This window comes from Neolamprologus multifasciatus, chromosome 11, assembly GCF_963576455.1.
Source record: "Neolamprologus multifasciatus chromosome 11, fNeoMul1.2, whole genome shotgun sequence".
Lineage (NCBI taxonomy): Eukaryota > Metazoa > Chordata > Actinopteri > Cichliformes > Cichlidae > Neolamprologus > Neolamprologus multifasciatus.
Window position 1 is genome coordinate 12,386,650 of NC_140449.1, and position 21,612 is coordinate 12,408,261.

General features: G+C 40.4%; 1 protein-coding gene across 4 annotated transcripts in view; it reads left to right on the forward strand.

Moving 5' to 3' along the window:
• Positions 1–219: 219 nt before the first annotated feature.
• The window catches only part of trak1a (trafficking protein, kinesin binding 1a), a 49,030-nt gene continuing 27,637 nt past the window's right edge, over positions 220–21,612 (forward strand). Inside the window, exons 1-2 of one of the 4 annotated variants that reach the window (XM_085177497.1) lie at positions 220–377; positions 21,414–21,608. Coding sequence is in view for 1 of the 4 variants with exons in the window: in XM_085177493.1 (XP_085033619.1) it covers positions 18,348–18,351; positions 21,414–21,608 (199 nt within the window). In the remaining 3 variants the exon portion in view is untranslated. Of the gene's footprint in view, positions 378–11,855; positions 11,877–12,007; positions 12,221–15,693; positions 18,352–21,413; positions 21,609–21,612 lie in introns of those variants that run through there. The other 3 variants (XM_085177498.1, XM_085177496.1, XM_085177493.1) reach the window with 3 other exon arrangements.

The window sequence follows — 21,612 nt, forward strand, 5'->3', positions numbered from 1 at the left end:
AGTTTATTTTGAAATCTCACAGACCGGACGTATGTAGTGATTTTTTCCCGCTTGTATTCAGCTCTGCTCGGTCAGCAGCTTTGTTTCAAGCGCCACACATTCGCTCACTCTTGGCGAGGAAGTAAGAAAGCGGCACAAGTTTTGTGAATAGACACGGGGTTTGATTCAGATTACACCAGTCGCTGGTTTTCTTGTCTTATTTCCAGCCTCGTGTTGAGCTGGTTCAGTGACCGGCAGCATCACGGATCATTTTATACCGCCACAGTGTGAGCAGGGTCCGACGGAGCCGCTAAAGTGTCCTTTGGTGTTCGCCCCCCACCCCAAAACAGAAACTGGAATCATTTGGACTCTTCGGGGAAGTTTGCGCCACAGAAGCGGTAAGAAGTGTTTCACGGTGCTGTGTGTGCAGGTTTGAAAGTTTGCCGATCATGTGGAGCAGGTGCAGGTTGCCACAAACTGGTACCCCTGAACTGTCACCCTAAAAAAACCCGATGTGAACCCTCTGTGCGTTAACATGCGGTGCGATGTTTCACTGCATTTCCTTTATACGATTTTGTTTTAAGTGACAGTTTTTGTAACCGAACTAATCCCTTGAGCTAGATCGACAGCCTAATAATGGAGTCATGTTTGCACGAGAGCCATCTGTCTCATGTATTGCCACTGTTTCTAGTCCTTGCCTGTCGCTGCTGCTTTGGGGTGGGCACTTTTAATAAGATTAAGGTCAGATTTAGGTTGATTTAATCTTATCACAGTAAACCTGTATTCATTCATTAAAAGCAGCCGAAGGTCCCTCGGTCTTAACGAGCGGGCTGACAGATTACCACAACCTCAACTTTTGCCTTTAATGTCAAGTGACATGAGGTTATTATTATCATTTCTCAGTTTAGAGAGTTGGATCGTTGCCTCTGTGAATAAAACCTGGATATAAAGTTTTTTGGGAACAAATTGGCAGAAAATGTATCAAATTGAGCTTCAAAATCCAGTCAGAAAAAGGAGCACTCTGACAATACACCCAATTAGGGAAGAGCCCACCAGAGAAGTCACAGCAAGACAGTATTGTAAATTCAGTCCATAGTACACTAAACTCTTGCTCCATTTATATACTCTCTAGAGGCTTCTTGCATCCTATATACCATGTTTGAGTAGGCTGCTATACCAAGTTGTTCACACATAGTAAGTATCCCTTCACTGACTTCCAGTGAAGCTAGGAATCTGTCTTGTTATTAGCATATAAGGCTCCACATGGACAGGTCCCTGCTTATATAGCAGAGCCTTTTAAACTTTATCACTGCAGCCGGTGTCTCTGATCTTCTAACCAGAGTCTCCTAACTATTCCTCGCTCTACTTTTAAAATGAGAGGCGGTCATGCTTTGAGGTTGTGGCACCCAAACTGTGGAACAGCCTTTCTCAGCCTATCAGGTCAGCCGATTCCATTATTAGTTTTAAACAACAGCTGAAAACACATTTTTATTGGTTAGCTTTCTCTTAATCTTTTCCTCTTTATTTTGGGACGTCATTTACAGCTCTTTGTATGTATGGAAATATGCATGTTGGAATGCATGTCTGACCACATGGCTGATTACGTGTCTGTATGTCTGTGTTTGAACATGTATATTTTAAAGTGCGCATTTTATCCAAACTGTGAAGCGCTACGTAACTCTCTGTCTTGAAAAGTGCTATACAAACACACTTATTGTTATGAAGTGATAGTTTTCAGGCGCAACGTTTCTTTGTCGTTCCTAGGAAGCTAAATAAAGGTTCCACTTAGTTTGCCAACTAACAGCACATGATCTGTGGATGGTCTGCATACTGTCTCACTGCTCAGACACACAGCAGAACACACTGTTAACGCTGCGTCTGCCAAGGAAGTTCACACAGCGTTACTGACAGATTGACTCAGGTGTGTCTCTGGTTGTTTTTTTTCTCAAAGAGCTGTTAGTAGTAGGATATTAGCCAAGCCCCCCAATAAGCCAGAATGAGCCTCTTTCTTAAGGACTGCAAAATGTACATTGATTTATTTTGGATAAGAAATATTTCTCCAACTCATAATCAGTCAGCACCCAGACCTCCATGTTGATGTAACACTGGTTACAAATGCTCTGAAAAATCCAGAATAAGTCAAAGGTTGCTTTTATGAATGAGACTCTGAGTATTAAGGACCTTCAAACATCTCTTACTTCACTGGGATTGTACTTACATGAATATATGGTCTGGTGTTTGTTTTAAATTATAAATATTATAATATTATTAAAAAATAAATATAGTAACAGTTTTTCCAGATTTTAAATAAATAAACAAAAATGGGCACTTTTCTTCTTTGTCACTGTGATTTTTATCACTTGTTTGCCTTTGGCATTGCCATTTGTTTGCCTTAACACTGGCACTGTCACAAGAATAACTCTGGTGCCGAGTAAACTTTATTCCATTCTAAAAAATATATAAACTATAAAAACTATAAATATATAAAATAGAGGAGCCACATTAACCTTAAGTCTGTCCTCGAGACCTTCATTTTTGTCTTGCGTTGATTCTGTGAGATAAAACAGAAGAGCAGGAGAAAAGAAAAAAATGTTAAATCCAAATCATGTGTCACCCAGCAGGTTTAACTGAAGTGAACTTCAGCTTATCTGTATTGGCACAAATGAAGCTGATGTACTGAAAGCCTTCAGCTGGTGGGCTGTTTCATATCGTACAGTGTGCAACAATAACAAAAAAAAGAAGGACGAGCACATCCTGTAGGATCTGTGTTGCTGTTTAATACTGTTGTCTAAAAAACAAACAGTGATTCACATCAGTGTGCTGTGACGTCATGGGTGATATCTGACTACTTTACTTGATTGTGACATTTGCTGTTAAAAGCACACAAACTATGGATAAAAAAAAAGCCTATTTAATGTGAATTATTATGCTAATTTTCACCTCAGTATTTTTATTCTTTGAATGAACAGTTTAAAATAATCCTTAATCTTATTTAATTCATTTAGTGTCTGAAACATACAGCTTTAGCTCGCTACTATCTCTTTAGGTTAACTTTTTTTCTGATTGGCTAGCCCCGGCAAGCAAAAGTTATGCACAGCGATTGGGTGTGGCCGTGTTTTTCCTCAGAGCCCAAGCTCTCTATCTGAGATGGTTATAATGAGGATATCAGCCCACTTTGACACCATACAGAACCTAGAGTAGAAAAAAAGCCTGAGTATAAATATGATAGCAGAAAGCCTAAAGCATAATAGGGTACCCTTTAATGGCAAACAGGAAGAGAGTTATTTTTAGTGGGTTACAGTTCGCTGAGCTGTCTCTCCAAAGCATATGTGCTGGTGGTTATTGTGAATCGGGCTGAAGTGTGTATCAGACTCCAACCCAAAAAAACTAATAGTTTGTTTTTATTGGACAAAGAAGATAAAGGTTTGCTGGATTAGATACTCCCCACAGTGCTCTTTGCGCTAAGAAGTTCTTCTTGTTTTACAAATACTACAAAGTGTGCAAATACCAGGCCTTGTGTACTCTGCTCTGGTTTGCTGTCACAGTTTGCAGTATCACTTCAGACTGTCAGATTGGCCGTGGGAGGGATTTACAGTACAGTGCAATCAGTACAAAGTGTCGACATGGATGGTTTTCTTTTCTTTTTTGAAAGATCTGTTTTCCATTCCAACTGTGGGCTATCCCAATGTGAGTCACCTACTGTAAACATCTTAACTGTATGCATGACATTCTTGGCCATGGTTTTGTTGTCTTTCTCTCGTCTATAGAATAATAACAATTATAAATCACTTTAAGAGATGGAATAAGAACTAATCCTTCTTCCACCATGTTCTCCTTCTCATTCTTTCTCTGGATGTGGTCTCGTCTTTCCAGCCGATGGCTGGGATGGAAGAGCTTCTCTCCATTAATGCTTATTTTTAAATGTGGCTGTATCGTCATCTTTATGAGAATCTGTCAACTCCTTATTCTTGTTTGCTCTTGCAAAGCAGCATCCCTTCCCTTTCTGTCAGCACTACAACCGGGAGGTATTCAACTCTGATAAGTGAAGGGAAAGGTTTTTGAAAAAGCAGTCTTAACCCTCTTCAGCCAGTCATGTGACATTTTTCCTCAACTTCTCTCTTTGTCTTCCTCTTCCTCTTTCCTCCCTGTGAAGACGGTTGAATTGAGACTGTGTGTGTCCATATGAGTAATGGTATCTGATCTCTGTTATCTGACAACATGATTTGAGTCTGTAGGAACACAAAGGACTGGTTGCTATGTGTCACTGAAAGGCGCTCGCATTGTAGGAAGTACGTCAGAGAAGGATACAGTGAAGAGAGATGAAAGGCCAGAAGAGATTCTCTCCTTTATTCGTGTTCGTTTTATGCAAGTCCTGATTTGTTCATCGTCAAAAAATCGTGCCAGTGAAGAACGAGGACTTAAAAATGCTGTAGTGATACGACCACCTCTGTAGGACAGGGTTCTGTAAATTCAGTACTCATAATAATATAAAACTGAACCGAGCAGGCAGAATGCTAAATCAAAGTCCCTGCATCTACAAAGGTGATTTCATTTGTTAGTCAAATGAGATCCTGCTTGGAGCTGCTGTGTTTCAAAAAACACCAACTGTAACAGTGTGTGGGTACTAAAGATACTGCATTTAGAGCACAGAAAAGACAGTTTTGAGTACTCTCTGGCGGGCATTTGTCTGTCACACCATGGAGTGTGAGTGATTGCAACAGTGTAAGTTACAGCCATGAAACCTTACAGGTGTGTCCTTGAGATCAGGCAGGCAGTTTGAAGATGGGTGTGGTCTGAAAAGCCACTGGGGTGTAAGATTCTCTAGTTCTCCTTTTTCATACATTTGTACGATATAAGCAGTCATATTTTACCATCAAACTACTAAATCTCTACAAAAGCAGTGTGTTTACAGGGTTATGTCCTTTGAATTTCATTCCTCACCACTTTTTTGCAGGTGCAGTGTCAGACTCACAAAAAAGGTGCACAATACTACCTGAGACTAGAAAACTGTGGTGAGGTTACCTGGGTGTTATTCATGCTTTCCTCATTGGTTACTGCATAAATATTAAAAACTATCATTTAAATCTTGAAAGTTTAGTGAATCACTTTAAGTTGTTATTGAATAGTTGTTGTTTTTTTGTTTTTTTTAATCTAGTCTGTATGCAATCACACCTTTTGATTGCATTTCTAGTCAGGCCTAGGATATCAGGGTATTGATTGATCCCATGGTCAAACAGTGGCTGACAGGAAGTCCTGAATCCTGGACTGACCTTCATTTACAGCGCCACTCAAACATTTTGTTCATAGTGACATTTCCACTGAGACACACATACTCACACAAAAAACTGCTTTAATCCCAAAAAGCAGTTTTTGACTTATGAGGTAATGTTTTGGTTAGCTTACACTGGCACCATGTGCTTCACATGTAAATATAGCAACATACCCTTAAGGACATTTTTGTTTGCGCAGAAATATTTGACATTGCTGATATCTGAAACCTAGAGAAGATGATGCTGGGGAAAAATGAAAGGTTTCACATAATCTCATTTGCAGGAAAAAGAGTAAGGGGTAAGCAAGAGGGAATTAAAGACACATCTGAGACTTGACTGAACCTGTTAGGTAAGCTTCTGACCAGTTAAACACGGCTTAAGAATTAGCATTACCCTTTGTATTCAACAGTGCTTGATCCCTTTGTGCATTTGTTGTGTAATAACACGATTATGTGGGCGTTTTGGTTTTTAGTCAAAACCAATGGCTGCCTGATTTCTGTCACCTTCATGTCATTGTTATTTATTCAGGGATTTAACATGTCGGCCTGCAGTCCCGAGAGATGTTATGGTACCAGTTTTTACACATTTATGTCTGGTTCAGGACACCTCACCCATTTGCCACTGAGGCTCTTACATGTTTGTGAGCATAGCCAAAAAAGAGGTTTTGAAATATGTCTTAGAGCTGATTTAAGTTCAGCTCAATTGGTCCCTTGAGTCAAAAAACACTGATAGGAAGTAGTTTATGGTGGACACAGCGTTTCTTGCGTTTACGCTCTAATTCATGATCACAGCTTGTTTTGCACTCTCTCCTGCTACTAGACTGATGACCACCAAATGTCTGTCAGGATATCTTTGTATATTCCATTATCCAGAACACACACATGCTGCACATAGCAAAACACTGAAAACTGCACAGCTCCAAATCTAAGTGCTTTACGTGGTCTGCTGCTAAAAGTAAGGAAAACCCCTCTAGCTAGGACAAAAGTGAACACTCAGCTGCTAAAAAGTGCTGCAAAAAGCATGTATTGTGAATTGATGTATTGACTGTGGTGTGCTTAACAGCAGACATGCTAATGGTATGGCTAATAGGTTGTGTTGTGTATCCCAATTCTAACTCTCACAGTACTTGAAAACTGCAGTATTAAATCTCCGTCAGGTAGCTGATATTTAGCGAATAGCGCAGTTGGATGTCTTGTTTCGCCAACTTGGTTGTTCAGCGTAGCTTATTTTGATTCACAGTTGTCTCGATCAAAAGGTGGTAGGTTGTTAGAATTTTGTGTGTGTGTGTGTATTTGAATGTAGTAAGAATCAGTTGTTGTCAGTCGGCGTTGGATTAAAGCACTGCTATTCTTTTCCAAGTAGTCGAACATTAAAGGAGGCTCGTCCTCAGTTGGATGTCAGGAAAGAGCTTACTCACCTTGGAACACTGTGAGGTTACACCACATGTGCCAGAAAACTATAAACATATTGTGGTGTCTCCTGTGAGAGTTCCCATGCATTAAAAGTCACATGTGTGAAGTGTAATGCTATTGGGATTCACTCGAATCGACACATTTCTGTTGTTCTCTTGGAGAGTGGTATACGTGTTTTTTCTGTTGTTGCCTATTATCTAAGAGTTGTTAAGGTTAAGTTGGAACAAAGGAAGGGTTAGGCCACTGAGCTGGCCTTGACTCAGTCTTGAAGGAAGATGTTTTTAGCATTACTAAAAGGTTTGGGTGGTGCAGCTCTGGTTTCTTAAAGCAGCTGTTGAATATTTGTGGTCTGTGTTGTAATGTCCATGTTGTTGCATTTTCAAGCCCAGTCAATAGTAACTTATTAACAGACTGCACTGACAAATCAGCTGTTTGTCTTTTTCCAGACTGTCAGGGCTAAGATTGAATAGTTCTTATCTCTGCGTAAGTTGACAAAATCTTTTTGGGGTGTCACAAGTTTTATCTAAAGACTTGCTAACTCAAGTCCTAGGGATCCACACGTAAAGCCTTCCAGACAGCTGATGTAAATGATTTAAAATTTCTGTAATCTCATAGTAAACCCATCTTTACACTTACTGTTATTAACCAAATACAATCAGTGATGAAGATGTGTGTTTGGATGTATTTATCGCAGTCATCTTATATTTGATACAGTGGAACAATTCTTGTACTTTTGCCTCTTAAAAGCAATGAATACACTGACCAGCTCAGTCACACTAAAACACAATGGAAGAGAAGGATAGGAGGGGAAAACGTCAACACAGTGTGAAGTCATGCTGTTTTGCAATGTGATATTGCATCCATACTGGGACACCAAATATCAGTATTTTATTAAAGAAATTAAAATACCAGTAATAAAATGGCCTCTCTCATGCACTACCATCCCGAGATAATGTTAGTTGAGCAAACTTATTAAATGACCTCAACTGAAAAACAATCCAAAACTGGACACACTCAGCTTGACGAAGATACCTGCTAATTCGGAGTAAGCTAATGGTTTAGTCACACGAGTAAAGGTAGGACAGCAACCACCTTGGATATACTAAAATAAATAAATTAATTAATTAATAAAACAACCTGCCTGGTGATTGCACAGGTCACCTGATAGGAGGCTCCTTTCTGCAATCAGACTGACTAGGAGAGACTGCAATTACTCTAAGATTCTCAAAGGTTTGCAAATAATTTAATCTAATTTAAAACATTCCCATTTATAATGTTGCCATAAACATGTTTGCAGCAGTCTGAATCAGTCTCAACACTTTGAGTGGACTCGACTCAACTGACTGCCAGCTGGTTATTTTCATATGGAACAGGAATTGCTGAGCACAAACGTAAATATTAAATGTGAATTTCTGTCTATGTAGTCCTGACTATTTATCACAATTAATTGGTGTGTTATGAGAAACCGATTGCATGTAACTCCCAACGAGAGCAGGGCGATATGACCAAAAATATTTATCATGATATACATTTGAAAATTTGCGATAACGATATAACTGACGATATAACTGACACTAGACAAAATACTTTACAACTCCACAACTTTATTAGTGCAAAAAAACCCCAAACATCAATGTATTTTCACTTAAACAAGCAGGTGTTTTATGTGAATTAAAGTTATATAAAAATTTAACAGTGCAAATGCAAATTCCTTGCTGACAATTGTTGAGACAACGCCGGTCTCTGCGATTCTTTTGGTCCTGGTAGAGACGCTGAGATGTTTCCATGTTTTACACAATCCTTTTATTGCCCATTATTCTTACAGATGCATCTGGAGATCAGCACACTGCAGTCCTATGCAGTCCTATGCTAAAGGCTGATCTCTAGAACTCCACACAACAGTTACAGTTATAACCTCTGGTCTCCTCCCCCCTACAGTAAACACCCCCACAATGGAAATACACTAGTACAGTGGCCAAGGGTGCTGACACCCTGACCCCCATCTCCTTTTATGGTAGTGCCCGTTTGCCCTTTGTCTGCTCCTCACCCTCAGTAACTCTTGCTACTGTCCTGGGGGTAGGGTTTGATTGTCCTCCTGCCCTGTAGCTCAGTTCTTTGTTCCCATTCCAAGCCTATTTTCTATTTTGTATTCTTACACCCATTAACCGCAATATTATAATGTTGCAAGCAATCACAAACTATATTCTCTTTAACTCTGATGTATATTAAGGAATCTATTCTCAACACAGTTTAACCAAAAGGCATTTCCAGTGGAAATTGGCCGACATATCCTCAGCATACCCATGTATAATATCCACAAAACTTAAAAAGAGGTCATACACACACAATAAGGTAATATTATGTTGAAGCACAGTACGTATCACTCCGCCAGGCTCCTGACTACGATAGCAGTAATGCTCCAACAATCCATCAAGCAGTCCGGGTTTGTAGTTTAGCAAAGTCGTACTAAAACATTTGACAGATTTTTGAGCGCCATGTACCACATAAAATTGTTTTGAGGTCAGTAAACACAACCAGAATTCATACATAAGACCCACTGGATTATAAGGGGCACTGTCGATTTTCAGAAAAATCAAAGGATTGATTTTATGTGCGCCATATTTTCCAAAAAAACACGGTAATAACGACGGCCCGCTAGCATGCTCTACCAAAAATAGTGCTTTGTTGTGTATCTAACGGACGAAAGCTAAACCAGTTCCACACCACTGAAGTTGCGTTTCATTCAACGATTTGCTTTCGCCGCCATGCTTTTTCCGACGTGTGCGTATGAAAACAAAGGCACTGCGCGTTTTACCCATATTCTATCGCGATATTTCATTTTTCTATCGTTGCCCAAAATTATACCGGTATTACCGTGAAAGGTATGATATAGCCCAGCCCTACTCCCAACTTGATCCCATTCAATCGCAGACGATGGCAGACTGACTCCGACTTAGGACAGGTTTTAATGACAGCATTGTTATGGATATTACATTATTATATATAATATTATGCATTATGAATCGTGTCCAGGTATTTGTAGTTTTTTGGACCTCCTTAAACCACTGTCTACTACAACTAGAGAACATGCTTAAAACATTCTAACATGTCAACACCCTTGTTATCCACCCATATTTGTTTGTCCATTTACTTTTAAGCATCTGAAAATGGGGGACTACATATAAAAATGACTGTCACTCCGAAACAGTTAATGCAATCATTTCATAAATCCCTTGAATTAAAGCTGAAAGTCTGCCTTTTAATTTCATGTTTGTTTGATTGATTTAAGATCCTATGAGGGGATGTAAAGACACAAAAATACAAAAGCGATGTCGTCCAAAAACTTCTTGACCTTACTGTATTATTGTTGCAAAACCTGTGACATAATGAAAACAATGAAGTTGGTGGAAACTACACCTTGTCCTTGAGCCCTGGCTCCACAGCACGATGATATGTTGTTCCGACCTTGTGGAATTTTGTGGCCATAACATAGTTGATCCTTGTGTTGCTGACCTAGTTATTACTGAAACTTAACTTCAAAGTACAGTAGTGCTCAGTCAGCATTACACTTGTATAGCAATGACACATCCTTCATTCAGGTTGCTAAATGTGACACAGTTCAATTATCTCAAAAGGAAAACACTTGAATGAAACTATTTAATAACAGCGTTGCTTTGTTTTTCTGTTTTTGTTGACTGATATCGGCAAATAGAATGACAGGTGTTTATTTTTTTTGTGCCGCATCAGTGTTGATCTGGTTAGTGGTTCTAGGACAGTGTGACGAGGCATTAAAAGGGGGAAAAAAAACTAAAAATGTTTTGAGTGTTTAGTAAGAACAGAAAAGTGCCATTTAAGTATTGGTCCAGGACATAAAACCGAAAAAAAGAGGAATAAATGGCATCAAAAGCAAAACGAAGATAATAAAAATATCAATATTGGCATCACCTGGTATTAGAATCAGCTGCTAATAATAAAGATGCATGATGTAATCTGCAGTGTTTGCATTGATTTACAACAATTTTAATTTCTTTAGAAGTTGTGATAACTAAATTAAGACTTTTTTTTAAATTCAAACATTAATTAAAACATTTAGGTTTTGACTTGCAGTGCAAACTGTGGCTTGGTGTATGTTTTGCAGAGACTGTTGTCATTAGCAACAATATTTAGGCCTTTTATGATGTACATTTGCCCTTAAATAATGGAAACTCTGTGACCTAAATTCTGCTTCCCACAATGAGATCTTACTCAGTACTTCTGAGAGGAGGCCTTGGTGGAAAAAAAGACAGATGGTGAGAAAGAGAAGCAGGAGTGTGGGGAAATACAGGGGAGGGAAAGGGAGTTTTAAAACCACACCTCCATGTTTTTTTTTTGTTTTTAATTAATGACGATCAGGAGTGAGTGTGTTTTGAATGGCTTAAAGAGAAACGTAGATGAGTTCCTCTTGATTTGGCAGCCTGGAGAGTGATGTGACTTGTGTCCGCCTTTTAGCTTGTTTCCCAGGTTTCCTTTTTTATCATAGATGCTGTGGCTGAATTGTTGTAGTTTAATTAAACAGTGACTTAATGGTAGTTATCCACTGCGTCACATTAGCACATTGGTTTTCCTTATACTGGTATATGTGATTTAGAGGCATTTTTTTGAGGTGATGCTCTGGATGGCGTTGACAGTATATTGAGAAGGTTTTCTAGTATTTCATTTAATACATGTATTTATTTATCTACCCACGAGTCACAACCTGTTAAAGTAAAAATAAAAACCTAATTATAACCTCCTCGGGCATAATTTTAGTTACATGCCAATTTAACTGGTTTACATTAGGTCATAGCGGTATACCCGACCGGCTGATAACACAGGTTAAAGTCATGTCTATGACACTGTCTACACTCGAGCATGTGCACTGCTTCTTAGCCAATCATCCATCGTGCAGAGAAGTGTGATACCATGTCCATAAATACTACTGCTTGCCCTTGTGTGATTGAGAAAAAGAGAGAATCTAAATGTGTTTTCACACAGCAAACTAAATAATATTTAAAAACACACAGTTTTAACTTGAGCTGGTGAGATGTTGTGCTTTGTTTTACATGATTTTGCTTTTTAAACGCTGCAATTTTAACATAAGCGTTGCTAAATGTAATTCTTTGTCCTGTCTTTCAGACATTGTCTCTGCACGCTCACAGGAGTCTGGTTTGGCAGCTGCACCGTCTGTGCCTTGCTGGTGAGACAACCTGACCATTTCCGTCCTCCCCTGTCAAATAAATGCGCTCAGGACACTTCTAATTCAGTTTCTGCTTCGGCGGGTCCAAGTTTGGTCCATGGCCGGTCCTGTTTTTAATCGGTAATCACTCAGCGCCAAGCTGGACCCGAGGGCTCAGACTCCCCCCACCTGTTCCTGCTCCTCCGCCCCGCCCCCTAAACAGCCTTCCGAACACATACACGCATCCCAGCTCCGTAGCCAAGCGCGCCGATTGGCCCGTGAGGAGGAGGAAGAGGAGGAGTATGTCAGTGAGGCTGCACTTCAGAAGTTCACAGCCACCTACACAGATGCTGAGACCATTACTGGTAATTGCTGCATGCATATGTTATAACTGTTGGCAGACAAAACTTACTGGAACCCATTTGGCGCTGTTGTATCAGCACTGTGTGCAGACATGTGTATAATTCATCTGTCAAAAATGATCTCCTTTGGTCCTTTACAAGTCCATTTGGCTGCATTAATGTATTATAGAAGTTAGACAGTACAGCACAATTTAACCCAATTAAAAGTTTACAGTAATGCCAGCCCCCAGTCTCTAATGGTTTTGGAGTAAGGTGTTAGGAACGCTGCAGGCTGATTGAGGTGGTTTGGATGAGAGTGAGGCCTTTGGAGCTGTGAGAAACTGTCCCTTTTCTGTGACCCTTCTCTAATGTAACATCCTGTCAGTGAAGCAGCTCCAGGGGACTTCAGCTGTGTGTGAGCCAGCATGTGAAAGAGAGAAGAGCTCTCAGTGGACTGTTTCTGTCAGTTCTTTTACGTGTCGCCCCTCCTCTTTTTTTTTCCATCACCCTGTTAACCCCCCTCCTCAATAGAGCAGGATGACACTAGTGTCCAAAATGTAGCTGTGCACTGGCCCTTCTCCTTTCTCTTTACAGTCTGGGAAGAACACCCACCAGACACTTTTAATTGAGTTGGTATTACATACAAAATGAATGAGTATTGATTTTTTTTTTCTTTCCTTCTTTTTGCTATGCTAATCATGCAGAAGTCTAGATTAGAGGAGGTTGGGATTCTGCGGATCATTAAGGGAGGGAGAGGGAGCTAAGTAGAACCTGGCTAAAAAGCTACTTCAGCACTTCATAAATGTTGCCAAGCACTTATACAGCACCATACTGTGTAACGTTCATACTCACAGGAGCAACAGGAAAAGACCCTCCCAAAGACATCCTTTTTCCACCCTTGGGCATGATCTCAGTTCCTTGTATTATTTTGAACAGCGAGGTCTCGCTTATTTTTATGTTACCAAAAAGGTCATGTAGGAAAGTCATACTCATATTTAGATTTAGTTACACTTTTAGAGTCAAATCAACTGCCAGCTCACTAGACAGAGTAAGCCAGAGCACCTCTGCTCGTTCAGCATGACCAAATCAAAGGTTTGCGCTTATGGCTTATTGGTGACCAGGTGCACACATCTACTGTAGCTGGTGCAGTGTAGGGTTTCCCCATATATAGAGTTTACGTGGGCAGGCCACCAAAGTAAATTAACATCCACCCAATATAAGTGGCGATTCATATTATCCATCCTAGAGAACAGGGCCATTCTTGGTCTACAGCAGGGATGATAGTTTTTGTTCCTTTAGAGATCCACTACAAACTGAATGAACCGAATGGAAAGTTGTGAATTGTTATGAATTTGATGATATTGGTGTTTAGTGTATTCTGCCCAACAATCATGTTTTTAAGAGAGCTGAGCAAATCCCATGAAAAACATGCAATCATTTTGAAAGTGAAACATAAATGTTGCGAAATCTAAACTTTCATGGAAAACAGGCCTAAGTGCTTAAAGAAGAATTAATGGAAAGAACTGCATGTCTGAAAAGTGTTATATTTACTGTTAGAGCCCGACCGATATCAATGGGGGCCGGTATCAGCCATTTATTGATATATCAGTATCAGCATTTACAATCACCTATAAATTTAAAAAAAAAAAAAAGAGAGAGAGATGGAAGAAACGCCCTTTAACCATGTCATGAGTGTTATGTAGGGCTCTCTACCACTTCCCTGCTGGCAGCTCGTAAGCGTAAACGAGTAATCCCCGACTATATAATTATAATTATATAGTCGGTATATAATTATATAATCCCCGACTGTATAATTAAAGAAAGATTAATTTTAAACTGCACTGTAATGCGATCTTAGTGAGGACTAATAAATTACTTCAAATAATAAAAGTGAAGGATTATGTTTATGCTTTGTGTGTCTAAAGTAGAAAATATCTGCCAATACATCAGATGTTTAAATCACCAATTCCCCTATCGGTGATTCTCTGAAATGGACTTTTAGAAGACTGAAACCCCACAGTGCTGTCTACATTCATATGACAGCTTATTCGCTAAAAATCAGTTGCCAACTTTTGTAGGTAGTCTGTTATACCTTAAAAAGCCCTATAAATCTATAATATTATTGCTCTTTATTAACTTAACTTAATTTTCCTTTAAGACCTTTCCTTTAAGGGCGGCACGGTGGCACGGTGGTTAGCACTGTTGCCGCACAGCAAGAAGGTCCTGAGTTCAATTCCAACATCAGGCCGGGGTCTTTCTGTGTGGAGTTTGCATGTTCTCCCCGTGTTTGCGTGGGTTCTCTCCGGGTTCTCCGGCTTCCTCCCACCGTCCAAAGACATGCAGCTTGTGGGGATAGGTTAATTGGAAAATCCAAATTGCCATTAGGTGTGAATGTGCGAGTGAATGTGAGCGCGAATGGTTGTCTGTCCCTGTGTGTTGGCCCTGCGACAGACTGGCGACCTGTCCAGGGTGTACCCCGCCTCTCACCCTATGACAGCTGGGATAGGCTCCAGCGCCCCCCGCGACCCTGAAAAGGATAAGCGGAAGCGAATGGATGGATGGAATTTTCCTTTAACTGTTGGCTTTAATGCATAATTAATGCATGTTGTTTGAATCAAAGGACGGTGTTTTTCTGTTTTCTTTTTCTTTAACATATACGTGAAACCCAGTTCTTGATTTCAGGTTGACAAGCCCATTCTTTAACAGGTCACTTGTATTTACAAAATCAAAGCTGTGGTAGGATCTACAGCAGCCCAGTTTTTATTGTTTAAAGTCAGCTGAGGTGTTCAGGACAGTGCTGCCATCTGCTGGTTTGTGTTCAAATTTGCAGTTGTTTTGTTTGTGTCCTCATGTTTCCCTCTCTCAGCCTTCCGTCTGTCATTCTGCTTCTCCAGCTCTCTTTTTGAGTCTCTCACAGAAAGAGAGAGCTGGTGTGGGAGTGGGTACGGGCGAGTGAATGAACACAATGAGCTGAATAGAGCAGCTCATTGCCATGCGGCAGTTTCTGGGTGTGAGATTAATTCTCCGTGGTTACCAGCCTCCGATGATGTAAAGAGTTGAGTAACAGTGAAATTATGGGATGTCTGATGTGGAGAGGACGATTGGGAGCAAACAGACACATAGAAAAAAGGCAGAGGACGGATAACTTTGGTAAGCGGCTGGCAAAGTTATGGCAAGTGGAAAAACGGAGTTTGAATCTGATCTGATGGGCATGGTCCCCTGGCTCTCATCCAGTCACGGCACGCAGAAACATCCACTGTGCTGCTATTTTTGTTTTTTATTTTTTCTCAAAGGAGTGCAGGGTTCTTCTTGTGCTTTCACAAAGACGAGTTTGAACCTGTGCTGACCCACAAGAGCCTCAGTAAAGCGCTCAAAACACTGTGTGTGGAGATCAGCCTCTGTGAGCTAGTCAGTCTGACCAGTGCAGTCACTGTTTGAGGGAGTGTAATCATGGAGTGGAAAATTTTGAGGGGGGGGGGGGGGGGGGGGGGGGGGGCTGCTATACACATAAACTGAGGGTTGCTATGGCTACAATGTTTTTGTACATAAAAAAAAAAACTATGAATAATCCAGCAAGAACAACTGGGAGTAAGAACAGTGGCTGACTGCACACTTTACAGAACAAACTGAACCTCATTAGTTTGGATTTTATCAATTCTGTGGACTTGAAAAATATTTAACAGTGGGTTGAATCTGAATTTAACATTTATAAAATATGCACTGTGAGTTTGTGCCAGATGTAGACATATAATCTCATCTGGAAACAAATGGAACACAAATAAGTGATTTCAGATATTTACGTACTGTATCTGATGTTCTGTGAAGCTGATGCCTCTTTACTATTCTGGCTGATGATATTAAGGGTTAGGGTTAAGCGTTTACATATTTTATGTGTTTTAATGTCTAAGTATTCCTTTGCCCTTCATTCCTTGTCTGTTAAAGCTGTCCTTTAAGCTGCGTCCACACTGGAAACGATTGGCTCGTCGTGCATCGCTTTGTAGCCGACGGCTGGTCACTTGTGAACGTTCCAGACTCCTGTTGCCTGCATCTGTATTTGTATAGATATACAAGTTGAAAAAATATCTCCAGTCACAGCTACTTTGTCTCATCAGCGGATATTTTGCCCATAGTCGCTTGACGTCACCGAACGGGATTGACTCTCTGTGGTCTCTGGTTGCCATGTCGCTTGCGGTGTGATGCAGCGTTACCGTGTCATTCCACAGGATGACCAACTAATCAAAATCGCCAGCTCACATTTGTATCCAAGTAAACAGATCTGTATTATGTGGATTCTTACTTTTAAGCGCACTATTACTAAGAACAGATTGGTGTAACGTCAACATTCGTGGATGTTACTTAGACACACATCACCGGCACTCCCCGACAGCTGCTTCCTCCACCAGCTGGAGAGTTCGCAAACAGCTTCAGAAACCAAGAGACCAAAGCGCTGATCCCAATCTGATGTAACATCTTCAGCATGCCCCGGAACAAGCCCCTTCGATAGAGACCACTATCTTTCATCCCACAGGACTCAAATGATCCGGTGCCAGACCCCTAACCAGAACCACAGATCTCGTGCAAACATCCCTCGACCAGTAGGCACGATTGAGCTCTACACAAAGGAAGTTGGTTTTGCTCTGTGATTCAGGTTATCAGAAGTATATTAGGCAACCTCAGAAAATATATACACATGAAAAATATCTCTTTGTACTAACTGCACGAACCAAACGAAGCATTGTTGTGTGGAATTTTGCATGGTTTTTGTCCTGGAAGAGTGGGAGTCCCTTGACCAAATATTTGTGATTTATAATCCACAGTTAAATCCTTCTTTGATGGAAATTGTAATGATTTATTGGGAAATTCAACAACCAATCCCATGTTACGTTTGTCATTCAAGATGTTTACTTTCAATCTGTCAGGTAGGACTTGAGGGATTTTATTTTATTAGTAATAAACTTTTTATTTACAAAAAATAACACCTTGGCAAACACACTAGATGCAGATTCACAGGGTTAGTGACATTTGAAAACCCTGGTTGGCCACCCACGTGTAGATGTGTGAGCTGCCGGTGACATTTGATAACACTGACGTACTACTGCGCTTTATTTCACGAGTGCACCCTCAGCTGCTTGTGCTGCAATCTAAATCTGGATAACACTCTGCTGCAACTCCACGGAGCAGCACTACAACTTAAATGGAGGCAATTTTCTGTGTTAGTGGATTATAGTTTGCATCAAACCACCCACCAACTTCTGTACTTCCTTTTACTTGAAATTACTCATTTCTAAAATGAAACATCTCAAAGATCGGTTACTTTGTGCACCACCCTAATCGCTCACATTACCGTGAAGTTTGGTAACTAGTGATTCTAAACTGATTAGCGCAGCTATTAGTCTGCTTCCAAGACTATTACACATCAGCTTAGGATCACATGTAATCATATCGAGCTTTGTTTGGTGCCAAAAGCTGGGATCTGTGGGATTACAGGGAAAAATCTTGAGTGGTGTTTTGGCAGGTTTTCTGCTGGAGCTTTGCTCCTGTCACGCACACACTGTGATTACAACTTTAACGAGGAGAAACCTTTTCCGCTGATCTGTTTTTGTGGTAGTTTAACACTTGCTCTCTAATATAGCAAAATCTCCTTTATGTTGAGTTTATTATCTTTTGGCTCAGGCTGTGTTTTCACCACACCTCGAAGCACACTCACACTTTTAAAATCTTGAAAGGCCCAATCTCTTGATATTAGTGTTTTAGTAATTGAGCTTGAGCAGCATCAGACCTGGTGGGGCCACAGTTGGTTTATACAGGATAGGGGAAAATAGAGTGTGTGTCTTTCAGCTTGTGTGCAGAGCCCAGCTGGGTTTGTTGGCTGCCAGAGTGTGGAAAAGTGAGAGAGTGGGGCGGTCCATGTGGTCTCTCGTCATTGGCATGTCAAGCATGATGGGACCAGTTTGGTTGGCTCCCGCTGCTCCTCCCTCCCTCTTCTTCTTTTTTTTTTCCGCCTCTCTTTTGGTCTCCTGCACTCTGTACTGTCCTCTAAAACTTTTAGTACTCTACTCTTCCCATTTCCCGCGACCTTGCCCTCTCCAGGATCGCTGGAAAATGTAATTGGAGGGCAAGAGGGGGGCAGTGGTTGTCGTGCTCGGGCACCATGAGTGAGTACGCTGTGTGGAGAATGGTTTTCTAGCAGTTTCAGCTCATCTCTAGTGACAGTTATGAGCAGTCTGACTAACATCTGGACAGATCGCTCGCTGTATCTTCTGGCTATCCCTTTTGTTATCTGTTTGTCGGGGACTGTTGCTTTCTTGTCTTTTTAACCTTGTATATTGAAAGGGGCGTTAAAGAGCTGGCTTTGCAAAGGAAATGTTTTTTATGTTTGAATTCTTTCAATCTGTGAAAAATCAAAAGTGTCACATGTCATAATGTGGGTTCAGAAAATAAGATTTCCAGGTTTAAACGGTTAAAAGCCTGTTAGTGAGTGTGTTTTAGGAAGAATGGGAAAAAACTGGCTTTTCAAGCATTGACCTCAGGGGGCAGAAGTGCATTGTTTTGGTCAACAGGAGGCAGCCATGTTGCATTTCAGATCTATGGTTTCTAGTTAAAGATTTGAAAGTCATGTCTGGGAGATTGAATGGTCTGACACAAACAACTTGTGACTGCTAACATTTCAGCTGATCCTAGTCAGTCAGTAGCTTTCCTTTAATGTGATAAAACCCTCTCTGTGTCTTCGTAGCCTGCTCGCTGTGTTAGGCGATGGGTTTATTGCTCAGACGGACTGTGTGACAGGCCTATTTTTACATTTGAACTTGAACTTTTTTGTTGTGGTGTCCTCGCCGCTTGTGCTCTGTGCCTCCTCTGTCTTTACTTCAAAAGGTTTTACTATCCAATCTCTTATGAAGAGACAGTGCGATACAAAAATATTTTTTTAAAATGGTCCATAGTAAATGTAAAGTTCAGTTGTGCGATATTCTTTCTGTCACATGAAAAAATAATTTCAAAAATATTTTTATATGTATAATTGTTGCATTTCCCAAGAGGTCCAGGGGATCTGCTTTCATTGCTCACTTATTCTAAGAGGGAGCCCCATTTGTTTCAATTTTTACACTGGACGCCCTTCCTGATGCAACCGAAAGGGACTTTTTCTCCTCCCAGGATCAAACCTGGATCTTTCTCTTGTTAGGCGAATGTGTAAACCTCCACACCGTGGAGACACAAAGTAGTCTGAGCCTAAATGCTCAGTAGTATCAAATCACATACAGTTGGTACCTACAGCTGCAGAGAGAGGAGGAGCAATGGCTGTAACATTTATACATTTTCTATATATGTTAATATCAGAAAACACACACACACACACACATTTCATCCTGCCTTTCTTTTTGCCTTTAAACAAAGCTCAAAACCTTGTTGGATGACATTTGCAGTGTTACCATTCTTAAACATCACCCAGTTTACTGTTCATATTTCATATCAGAATCCAAATATTGCAGTACATTTGGGTATATTGAATTCATGCTCATATAATGTCAGATTGTGCTCTGCAGGAGAGCTTTTAATACACTTCAGTTACAAAACTTCAGTGTCAATATAATTTTATTTGCTGCTGTACTTTGCGTAAAACCAAATGATCTGCCAGAGATGTGCTAATCAATCATAATCTTACTCAGAGAACTTTTACACAATTTTTACACAAACCAGAGGCAGCGCAAAGTGGCAAAATCCAGAAAATTGTGAAATGTCACTTGTTCTGATGGAACTGGGTATTCAGCACTTACATCTGTGTTGAAATTTCTCTGGCTGCGCTTGCTAAATGTTTCCCCAGCCTCTGCTGTGAGTGTGTGTTCCCCTTTTCAGCACAGTCAGTCATTCAGTCTGCATTAGAAAAACTGTAAGAGCGCATTGTTGGGGAGACAGACAGACAGACGGGCAGATAGAGAGACAGAACAAAGAAACAAAGAACTTTATTTTTACTGTATGTTAATTCCCATGTTTTGTCTCCTTCTGTCAGTCCAAGAGCTTCTCTGTTCTATATTTGTGGAGGAGGGGAAAAAGAAAAAAGACCAAACTTGATTTGTGTGTAAGCAGAGAGAATGTGTTCTCTAATAGAGCCAAAAATGGATGACGCTTTTAATAGCACACTAAAGTGATGTGTGAACAGAGAGCCGCATAGTTGAAAGCTTAGGTAAGGTTATTTAAGTTTGCACAGCAGAGCACAATTGTGAATCAGTGGTTCACAGAGGAAGGCTGCTGTTGATTTTGTGCAGGGGAAAAAAGAGTGCACAACTGAGTGGCTCGGTGGTTAGGGCTCACGTGCCTCGATCCTTCAGTCCCCTCTTAAATCCCAGCTGACTGGAACTTTTGTGGCGTGTAATGTCATCCATCCATCTCCCTTTACTATCTCTAATCACTGCAGCTGTCATGCAAGGGCTAAAAACACCCAGTAATCATTATTAAAATGATACAGAAAGAGACCATACAGAGAGCAATCCCAATTTGGGATATAACTATGTAAGAGATGTATACATTTCACATCTTTTATTCTTCTTTTTCACAGGAAAATATAGGAAAAAATTAAGATGTTTGATCTCAGGTTACTAGGGAAGCCCTGCAGCTAGTCGACACCTACTTAGATCTGTTTCTTTATTATGTCTGAGCAGGTTAATCTCGTATCAGCTGGCTGCAGAGAGACTGGAGACCTGATTTTGTTTTATCTTGTTTGGTATGCATGGCATCTTTATCTCTTTCGGGGTAATAATGGGCTTAATTATGGCAGAGGAATTATTTATTGTCCTAGATAAGGATGTGGCACAACACTGGATTCAAACTTAATTTAAACTGTTTGGCAAGCCAGTATTTTATAAAAATGATTAGAAATGTTTGACATCCAGCTCATTTCAAGCCTTTACAATCACAAAGCTGCAGTTAATTAGGGATACCAACTCAACTTTTAGCTGGTCTCCTTTTTTGTTTTGTTTTTTTTCCAAATCCTGCAATTAAAACCTAACCAGTTCCTCAGTGGGCCACTAGAGGGCCTCATACACCCTCCGGTTTAGAAGACTGCATGAGTGTACTAAATGAAATATATTGTCCTGATTACTAAATTGAATAACTCAGAAGTTCTGGTGTTTCCTGTGTCCACTAACTTGATGAAAAATGTGAAAGTAAATATTTCCAAAGAAAGCAGCAGTTATTCTTCACTTTGTCTTCTCTCCTTGTGCAGATGTGTGTAACAATACTGATTTGCCGGAGCTCGAGATTATCAGCTTATTGGAAGAACAACTGCCGGTGTACAAGCTGAGGGCTGACACCATCTTCGGTTATGACCAAGATGATTGGCTGCGCACTCCCCTCTTGGGCCCTGACGCTGCCGTTGACCTGACTACTGAACAGATTGAGGAGACCCTCAAATACTTCTGTAA